General features: G+C 35.9%; 1 protein-coding gene across 1 annotated transcript in view; it reads left to right on the top strand.

Annotated features, from left to right (window-relative positions):
• Positions 1-7918, top strand: part of LOC117402252 (glutamate--cysteine ligase catalytic subunit-like) — a 20011-nt gene extending 12093 nt beyond the window's left edge. Inside the window, exons 8-16 of the mRNA XM_034003218.2 lie at positions 873-989; positions 1373-1511; positions 2768-2880; positions 2993-3085; positions 3732-3836; positions 4572-4653; positions 5825-5928; positions 6360-6480; positions 6837-7918. Of these exons, the coding sequence (XP_033859109.1) occupies positions 873-989; positions 1373-1511; positions 2768-2880; positions 2993-3085; positions 3732-3836; positions 4572-4653; positions 5825-5928; positions 6360-6480; positions 6837-7018 (1056 nt within the window). The 3' untranslated portion in view covers positions 7019-7918. The remainder of the gene's footprint in view (positions 1-872; positions 990-1372; positions 1512-2767; positions 2881-2992; positions 3086-3731; positions 3837-4571; positions 4654-5824; positions 5929-6359; positions 6481-6836) is intronic.
• Positions 7919-10768: the final 2850 nt, after the last annotated feature.

Genomic DNA, 10768 nt, shown 5'->3' on the forward strand with positions numbered 1-10768 from the left:
TTGAGATTAAACAATAAATTATTTTCGATAATGATACTGCTTTTATTGTTCATTTTTAAAAACATTTTAGAAGATCTAATTCCATTTTTAAATACAAATCCGTACTTCTGCTTGTTCGTTTTCCAACGTTTTGCATACCGTATCCTTGTTAAGCAGTGCATATAAAAAGACTGTATACTTTTGCTTTATACTTGAGGGTGTACAATACAAATGTAATTTTGTTATTCTGTTACTTAGTTCCCACTGACACGCAACATTTTAACAAAGTTGCTGGAATGTTTAAATTGAGTTACGATGTTACAAGGTTGTGTGTTAGCGGCTTCTCAATGACCTCATGAAGCATGTGAAGCTAGAGATCTTATATAAACGCCAGTCTCAAATAATCGCTGGTCTCCAATACGCGTCAGGTCTGCTGGCAAATATTGTAAATGAACACACTTTAAAAAAAATAAATAAAATCATTTTGGTACCAGTATGTGAACTAATGGATTAGTTAGTGAATACAAAAAAACTATCCTCCTAATGTACTGTCAGACATAACGGCACATTCTGAATTGATGTCTATAACTAATATTAGAAATCAAACTTGAACAATTTGTAGTGTTGGCAGTCAGCCGAAAACCATATATTGCATGTACTGTAAATTAATTATTCCGCCACTTATAGCTGCTTTTAAAAAGTACCAAATAATAAAACAAACAATAAATATGACAAAGACAGCAGTGTTTTGTTTTCTTTTAAATATTTACTTTCTCCATGGCAGTACATTTACTAAGATTTCATATCATTGCAATTCTGATGTGGATTGCTCATTAAAATATTTAGTATACATTTCAATATTTATTTACTTATTTATTTTTACTGTCTTCTAGATGGCTTTGAGTGCAGCTTCTCCATTTTATAGAGGCTATGTGTCTGATAATGACTGTCGTTGGGGAGTGATCTCTGCTTCTGTCGATGACCGAACACGTGAAGAGCGTGGCTTAGAGGTAGGGTAATTGTTTTATTTTTTATTTCTTAGAAAGTCAACGTAGCCTTTGGAATTGTCTGTCTGTCATTATCTATCCTCCTAACTTGTTTCTGTTTTAGAAACCAGGTGAAAATTTGGGGCAAAAAAATACAATTATTGTTTGAACTAAAGACAAAATATTAATCCACTTTTGAAAACAGGCAAAGCTTGTGGGGGAGGGGGTTCTGCATAGATTTTTTTTTTTACACTGTTCACTTTTCGTGCATGCAGATATATTGAGACAAGGGTCTTTATCAACTAGAAGGATAAAACTGGAATCACAACCTTGCTGTTTTTTTAACTCTAGTATTTACACTCTTTTTTAATATGTTTGTATGTTCACCTGTATTTTGTTTTTTACAGCCCCTAAAACATAATAAATATCGGATCAATAAATCAAGATATGATTCCATAGACAGCTACCTCTCCTGTTGTGGTGAAAAATACAATGACATTGAATTAACAATAGATGAAGAGATCAACAGACAACTTTTAGAAGCAGGTAACTGCTAAGCTCTTTTTATTATTATTCAGGGTATGTCTTTTTAAAACAAGTACAGTGCTGCCCTGTTAATGCAGCCCGTTATAGTGCGGAATCAGTTATAAAATGGTAAGGTCGTGGCTCCCATTTCCCCATAATGCAATTTGACTCACAAACTTTGGGTTTTATTGTTGTTTCACATTACCATATTTGAACCCATTTAAGTTGAAACTGGGACAAATATTATAAAGCTTCTGTGCTTGCACTGTTTTGTTTTTTGTTTTCTTTTTAAAGTATCGTTAATGTTACAAAACAAGTATGAAACAATACAAGTGTGTATAAACATCCTAGGATTCTGTGTTATTTATTAACAGTTTACAACATTTATTATAAAAAAACTACAATTTAAGTAAGAGTGGTGTAAATTTTAAACTGGTGAAATAGCAGCTTCTATTGTACTGTATATATTGTAACTACCCAGGATTTATACTGTTACACGACTGGTCTACAGACCGTGTGTGCGTGCGTGCAAGCAGAGAAGCGGTAAGCTTGCCTCAGCCGGGATTGATTGACGTCTGGGTAGGCGCGGACATGAAAGCCCACATCAACGTAGACAGAGCTGACAGCTGAGTCAGACAAGCTGCTGTGTGAATGTGCAAGACTGTTTGTTGTTTTTGGTGTGGTCCAGGCTAACAGTGCCCGGGAATAATTGCCCCAATAAACCGTGGATTCGAGTACCTGCAAATTGTGTGTGTCTCCTTACTTCATTTTCCACGGTACGGTTTTCCACAGTTAATTTTGCTATTTGTAAACCATTTCTAGAACACAAATGCCAATATTCGTTATAAGGCGAAACACAAATAATGCGTCTCCTAATTATGGACCCCGACAACCACATTATAACAGGGTAGCTCTGTATGTTAGTAATGTACATGTATTCCAAACACACTTTTAAATACCAGCTTAGATCTGCCATAGTCATCAGAAAGTAAATGAACATTCCCAGCATGTGTGTAGACTAGGGTACCATAAGAAATGAACATGAATTGTTTCATAATAATTGTACAAGATGTTCTCAGTCTATATTCAGGAGATAATAAATACACATACTACAGTTCTGGCATTCGTTTTTAATCACTTTCAGAAGCCATTGTTAAACTGATAACATTCAGACTCGTTTGAGACACGGGTGCATGTTTTTTACATGGCAGTGCAAAAATCCTCTGCTTTTATAAATTGGCCTTGAGTCTTATATAAATAAAACCTTTTTCTTTCAGGGATTGACAAGCTCTTGGCGCAGCATATCGCACATCTTTTTATCCGTGATCCTTTGACTCTCTTTGAAGAGAGAATTAATCTGGATGATGAGAATGAGTCTGACCATTTTGAGGTATTGCCATTTAAAAAAAAAAAAGAAGTAGCACGGTAGAGTAGCACGTTTAGTATCTAAATAGACTACCAATGTTTACCTTTTTCGTTTTTTTATATTACCTCAATTACAGAACATTCAGTCAACCAACTGGCAGACGATGAGATTTAAACCTCCTCCTCCCAACTCTGACATTGGGTGGAGAGTAGAATTCCGCCCAATGGAAGTAAGTCATCTTTTGCTTTACTCAAATTATAAAACTCAAGGATCAGGTTCCTTCCTGAGAAGATTGTTTCTTATGCCACAGAAAGATGTCCTCTAAGTTCTACAGGACTAGAATCTTGAAACTCGATTCAACAGCAATATAAATTTCAAGGAGCCTAAAGATCTCGACTAGAAAATCACCACTGTATGGAATATACTATTTGCAGTGTTTTGGCAAGTGGTATTGTTAGCATGATCCATAAAAGGTGTAGAAACATGGACTAACTGGTGATAACATTTAGCAACAGCATAGCACATTTTAGCATTTTTCTCAGACAATAAAAGAAATATGCAATTGTATTCAGTCAATAATATGTCTTTGTGTACTTTCAGTGGTTTTGGCAAACTTTTTCTTAGCAACTTTTTCTTGCTAAATCTAGTTTATTGAGCACAATACCAAACATGGTTCAAGTGGAGAGGAGGTTGTTCTTAATATTCTGTAACAGTGAACAAGGCAATATTACGTTTTTTGTTGATAAAAGGCATATTCACAAATTTCTGAATTTGCCACTATAGTCAGCTTAATAAAATCAAGTTTTAAATATATCTGAGCTGTTTACCATGGTCAGTACTGTTAATCTCCACTAACATTGGATTTTCCCTTACAGGTCCAGTTGACAGACTTTGAAAACTCAGCATACGTTGTATTTGTTGTATTGCTCACAAGAGTGATTCTTTCATACAAACTAGACTTCCTGATTCCATTGTCGAAGGTAGGATATATTCATATAAATGTGGAAACTGTGGGCAGAATATAATGCTATCCTTCACGTTGACCTGTGACCTAATATGACTGCCATATTGGGGTTTTGTGACTTTTTGGTTTCTGGATGATAGACGTAAGGCTTGAAGATACTGGTAGGTGCATTCTCTGATTCTGTAGGTCAAGTTCAATTGTGGTTGTTGTACAAGAAAAATGACCCCTTTCCTGACATTTCTTTTTCTCTTTGCAAAGCTGCTTCTGCCAAACATGTTTGGTACACGGCTGTATTCTTCACTGTCTTAAGTTAAAAAAAATAAATAATTACCCCGGCCATATGAATGATCCAGACCACGTTCTTTGACATAGTGTCTTTTATAGTTGGTATTCTACGATTCTCTAAATTAAGTTCCATTACAGGTGATGTCCAGTGAACTTCAGTGCCACATTGTTTTTAATCTTTTTCACATTTCCGTTTTACTTCATGTTTATAAGCCGTTCAGTCTAATATAATGACATACCCCTTGGATCATGCTACCGGGGTTGCTTTGTTTATGGTCACAAAACTCCAATTTCTAGTTCGTTATTGGCTGTCATAATTATCTTTTCAATTAGTTCAATGAGATTTTGTTTTTAATGCTAGTGTACTGTGTTTGTATGCTTGCAATAATGATTATTATTTTAGATGGCTTCTAACTCTTGTAACATGAATGCTATTCCTTTTTTTTTTCTTTTTTTTTTTGGTTAGGTTGATGAAAATATGAAAGTTGCTCAAAGACGGAATGCTGTGCTTGAAGGAATGTTTTACTTCAGGAAGGACATTTTTAAAGGCAAGTTTACTAAAGTGTTCCTCTTCACATTTTTTGTACATTTCTTTGCAATTTATATATGCAGCTATGGCCAAATGTTTTGCATCACCTTGAATTTTAGGATTTAAGACATTAATTTTGATCATTCATTTAGTAATCAAAGAAACTACAAAATAATATTGCAAAAGTCTACCGGAAACCATAATAGTAGTACAGTTTTTCATGTTAGATTTTGAAATGTCAAGTTTGCGTTAAGTATATGGAAAACTACAAAGCGGAATGTAATTAAATATGTTAACGTAACATTATTCATCAGGTTTCATTTAAGTTTATGAAGTAAAATGTGTTCATTCTATAGGGTGATGCAAAACTTTTGGCCATAGTTGTATATATGTGCATTGAGTAACAAATGTGTTAAATGGGAATAACCTACTGAATACTGAAATTATATTAATAATTTTTTGTGTGTTGTTGCATTCCTACCATAATATACCTCTAGTCATACATTGATGATCATAAGGATGCAACAACACACAACAAGCCTACTCGTACCTTAAAAAATTAAGCAAAACTGGTATGCAAGAACTAGATATCGGGTAAGATCAGGTAAGAAAGAGGTGTTAGATTCCTAGTTTCAAATATATTAAAATGACTGACTTACAGTGTGGAAAAACTTGTAAAAAGGGTGACATATGGATATAACTCATGCTAAATAACGTTAAGTTTCAGATATATGGAAAAATGCAAAGTATGACATACCCATGTCCACATCCACTATATCCCTGTTGCTGGGGATATTATTATTATTATAATTATTATTATTATTATTATGTCTACACCTTTTAACATCTAGATATTGACCTGAATAAATGCTACCTAGACGACTGTACCAAAGCACTTTTGATTTCTTGTTTCCTTCAAACCAAACAGAGCTTTTGATTGATCAAACTTCTGTGTACTGTATTCGGATAGACCCATTACCAAATAAATATTGGGCTTACCATTGGTCTGATATTTATTATGTTTGTGTGTCAAACATACCATTGTCCTGGAATAGCCCTGTAGTGGGGCAGATGGTTATGTTTACATTTCCACTTGTTAACTTTCTCCTTATTCAGTTTTACAAGATACAGTATTGCATATCAATTGTATGAAAGTCATTGTAGTTTATTTTCTTTCATTGTTAATGTAGGTTGTAATCCTGTTGCTGATGGAGGTGCTTCAGCTCAAAACGGCCTAGACAACGATAATGAAGAGTGTGCTTTGATGAGCATTGACACAATCATTAATGGGAAGGTGGGTGTGCTTGATTTGCTATACCACACATTCTTTGAGAGGAAGTTCAAATCAATCCTTAAGCTTTATTATCTTTGCTTCTTAGGGGTAGTAAATCGAGTGTCTGCTCCTTTTTTGGTTTTATTAAGTAGTACAATTCAGTCTGTATTATGACCTTGTTATTGTTGGGAAAGTACAACAAGTGGATTATAGCCTTGTGGTTATAATTTTCAATGAATAACAGTTATTCTTAACAATTACCAAACTTGTTCATAAGATAATTTCCACATTTCTGTACTTGAGCTAAATATGACTTTAAAAAAGTAGAATAAACTAATGAATCATCCAACAATACAATTGCTGACCTTTTATTCATTTCTTGATTGATTATTCTCCCAACCCTACTATGTTTCTGCACATCTTAATTTCAATTTGTTTTTGTGTGTTTTTAGGAAGGTGTCTTTCACGGTTTAATACCAATCTTGAACTGCTACCTGGGAAACATGGAAGTAGACGTGGAAACGCGGTGCACCATATTGAATTATCTTAAACTAATAAAGAAGAGGGCTTCAGGTATGTCTCAAGTTACCTCTTACCTGACCCAGGACCAAATTAAACAGTGTCATGAAAAAGTAAATCACCCTGGTCTACTGTATATCCACAATAAGCACAGATAAGATTATCATACAGACCGATAGACACCTCTATATACCCCCAGAATGCAATTATGATTTTGATTAGGATTGTTGTCATTAAATAACTTATCATAACTTACAAAATGTAAACACTGCAATAAAAAGGTGGACCAGTGATGATGCTAAAAAGGGGCATTCGTTAGGACTCCTTTTAAGTTTCAATTATATTTATACAGGGCATTTTCTAATGTACAGTACCATGCTAACATGCATGCATTTGTGTTTATGGTGTAGGGGAGCTGATGACTACGGCTCGATGGATGCGAGAGTTTGTTGCAAACCACCCTGAATACAAGCAGGACAGCGTGATAACGGACAAAATCAATTATGACCTCATTGTGAAATGTGATCAGATTGCAAACAGAGCAGCTTGGTGCCCAGAACTTATTGGAGATCCTGTAAACAGGGCAAAATAAGAGTTCAAACTTGGACGATTTGATTATTGCTGTGCACTCTGTATGGCAGTCCAGGCAAACCTGCTAAAAACAACCGCTCAGTGGACTGTATCAGTGTACTCCTTTTGAGATGTGGTCTTTTAAGTAAAGGTAATAATATGGGAAGTACTATAATGTATACATGGGGTTGCAACTGAGTGGTCACTATAGAATGGTGGTCTTTTAATAAAGGTGTGAATGAGCTACTTAAATGTTACAGTTTGTAAATAACTGTAGTTGTAGTCCTTTTGCATGGTGTAAAGACCAAATATGTGATGCAGCATAAAATATGGGCCAATCAGATTAACTTTGTCCTTTTTAAACTTTTTTAAAGAAATGCAAATCAGTGCATTATAATTGTCAAAGACAATTTGTATAGAATATCAGATTTTTATGATTAACAAATTATTTTAATGGCAAAAAAGTTGCATCATTTCTGTGTACATATTTATTTTTCCATATGCATTCAAAGTGCGTATTGTTGTCGGTGGCAATGTAAATGTAACAGAATGCTAAGTTGTACATTAGAAAGCTTTCTTTTAAATATCTTCTGTGTAGCTGGTTGGTAACCTTTAACACTGCTGTACTAATGCCTGCATTGGGTTATTTGCAGAGTTCAAAGTGTGTATACAGTGTAGCTGCAAGTACTTTTCAGGATAAATGTTTGATTGACTGCACTCTGTTTTATCTGTAATGGATATGAACTTCTACAGATTACCCATTGTACAGGGCTTGTAAATCATTTTTGCAAAAAATAGCATTGTATCAGAATCTCGTGAATATGAAACATTGTTTAATATATATTAAGGGATTTGAAATAAACTAGACTCTCACAAGATACAACTATGTGTGGCACCATTAAAATCCTTACATATTCATCTATTATAATTGTTTTATTAAAAAAATAAAATAGAGGCTCCTTTAATATAACATGAAAAATTGAATTAACTACTTTGCATGTACACTTCAGCACATACACACCCACTTCAGGCTATTAACATAGTTTTTTATTTATATATATATATATATATATATAAATTATATATATTATATATATATATATATATATATATATATATATATATATATATATATATATATATATATATACACATATATACAGACGTGCTCAAATTTGTTGGTACCCCTCCACAAAAAATGAAGAATGCACAATTTTCTCTAAAATAACTTGAAACTGACAAAAGTAATTGGCATCCACCATTGTTTATTCCATATTTAATAGAAATCAGACTTTGCTTTTGATTTTTTATTCAACATAATATTGTAAATAAGAAAACAAATGAAAATGGCATGGACAAAAATGATGGGACCGCTAACCTAATATTTTGTTGCACAACCTTTAGAGGCAATCACTGCAATCAAACGTTTTCTGTAGCTCTCAATGAGACTTCTGCACCTGTTAACAGGTAGTTTGGCCCACTCTTCCTGAGCAAACTGCTCCAGCTGTCTCAGGTTTGATGGGTGCCTTCTCCAGACTGCAAGTTTCAGCTCTTTCCATAGATGTTCGATAGGATTCAGATCAGGACTCATAGAAGGCCACTTCAGAATAGTGTTTTGTTCTTATCCATTCTTGGGTGCTTTTAGCTGTGTGTTTTGGGTCATTATCCTGTTGGAGGACCCATGACCTCGACTGAGACAGAGCTTTCTGACACTGGGCAGTACGTTTGGCTCCAGAGTGCCTTGATAGTCTTGAGATTTCATTGTGCCCTGCACAGATTCAAGGCACCCTGTGCCAGGCGCAGCAAAGCAGCCCCAAAACATAACCGAGCCTCCTCCATGTTTCACTGTAGGTATGGTGTTCTTTTCTTTGAAAGCTTCATTTTTTCGTCTGTGTATTATATTCTTTCTGATCTCCTCAGACAACTCTCTCCTTTGCTTTCTCTGGTCCATGTTCAGTGTGGTGCACACAATGATACCAAACAGCACAGTGACTACTTTTCTCCATTTAAATAGGCTGAATGACTGATTACAAGATTGGAGACATGTGTGATACTAATTAAAGAAACGAATTAGTTTGAAATATCACTATAATCCAATTATTTATTATCTTTTCTAAGGGGTACCAACAAATGTGTCCAGGCCATTTTAGAATATCTTTGGAGAATAAGCAATAATTCCTCTCTTTTCACAGCTTCTTTGCTTTATTCTATGACATACCAAAGGCATGCTAAAATAGCTTTTAATTTCATCACTTTTCAGGAGGAAAGAAGCATTATTTCAATTAGCTGTAAGGGTACCAACAAATTTGAGCATGTCTGTGTATATGTGTGTGTGGGGTAAAATAGGGAGAGAGAGAAAGTGGCTAAGTGAGGGTTGGTGAAGGGGGTTTATAGCAGTCCAGTCGGATCACACCCCGGTGAGGTATGGTGCAGCTCCTGCTGTTGCCAGGCGGTCAGTGAGAGTGATGTGCTGCAGCGATTGGTGAGAGAGTGGGTTGGGGGGGTGGGCTTAGGCTGGGGGGGTATAAGGCAGGGTATATACTGTGGCATATATATTGTGGCGATCTTGGTTCCCGCAGGCAAGCGCACACACAGGTGGAGGGCGGGCGCGAACCCGGGACCTCTCGCACTGACAAAAGAGCCGTCTCCTTTGCAAGGAGCATATATTGGGCTTATGTCATTGTGTGTGATTACGTCACCTACCAGCCCTACTGCTGCCTTCCCCCGTGCACGCTACACTCTCCCCTGCCAGCCTCAAGTCCACCCCGGACTTGCTAACCAGGCTACAGTCCGACGAGTGCGTACCGGGGTACCTGCATCCCACTAATGACACCAATATAGCGATCTTGGTTCCCGCAGGCAGGCGCACACACAGGGCGAGGCAATCCACACAGACGGAGGGCGGGCGTGAACCCGGGACATCTCGCACTGAAGCATAGTGCCGATACCGCTGTGCAACACACACAACACACACACACACACACTGTACATTTATGGACTACTTCAACACTAGAACCGCCGCAGTTATACTCATACCTACAACCGCCGGTACATTTTAAACACCATCAATATTAAAATGAAAGACAAACTATCGGATACAACTCAAAAGTTTTATTCAAGCACATCATATCAAACATCTGCACAGCCGAAACACTGTACTGAAATGAACAATTAAACATAAAAGGGTTTACTTTCTAACTTGCCACATGTAAAGCACTACTTAAAAAAAAATTAAAAACTATAATAAAATAAACATTTCAAAAGAAACTATTGTGTAAACAGGTTTAAGTACATACAAAACTGTAAAAGTAGTTTTTAATCTAAAACGAATGTAACATGATTTATTTTGCGTGTGTGTCACTCGCAGCACAAAATCCAGGTTGAGCTGCTGCAGCCTGCAGCTTTCTGCTGAAGCACTGTGGGCTTCAAGATGAAATCTCTCCTACCTTGTATAAAACGGAGGAATTGATGGCTGCCAGGTCCAGTAGAGATAACAACAGGCTTGTATATATATATATATATGATTGAATATTGTAGGTTATATTCAAAATAAAAACATCTATTGTAAAAGGTGGTTCTAGTGTTAATGAAATATAACTTTTAGATGTTCCACAAACACACACAAATATAAATTCTAAGTAGTAAAACTTGTAGAAACTATATTTTATATAATTTTGTGTGTGTGTGTGTATGTGTGCAGGGCAAGGCGAACAAGGTGGTGGCCTAGGGCCCCACACCTAAAGGGGGCCCGCGCGAGTCACAAATTGTATGA

This window comes from Acipenser ruthenus, chromosome 5, assembly GCF_902713425.1.
Source record: "Acipenser ruthenus chromosome 5, fAciRut3.2 maternal haplotype, whole genome shotgun sequence".
Classification (NCBI taxonomy): Eukaryota; Metazoa; Chordata; class Actinopteri; order Acipenseriformes; family Acipenseridae; genus Acipenser; species Acipenser ruthenus.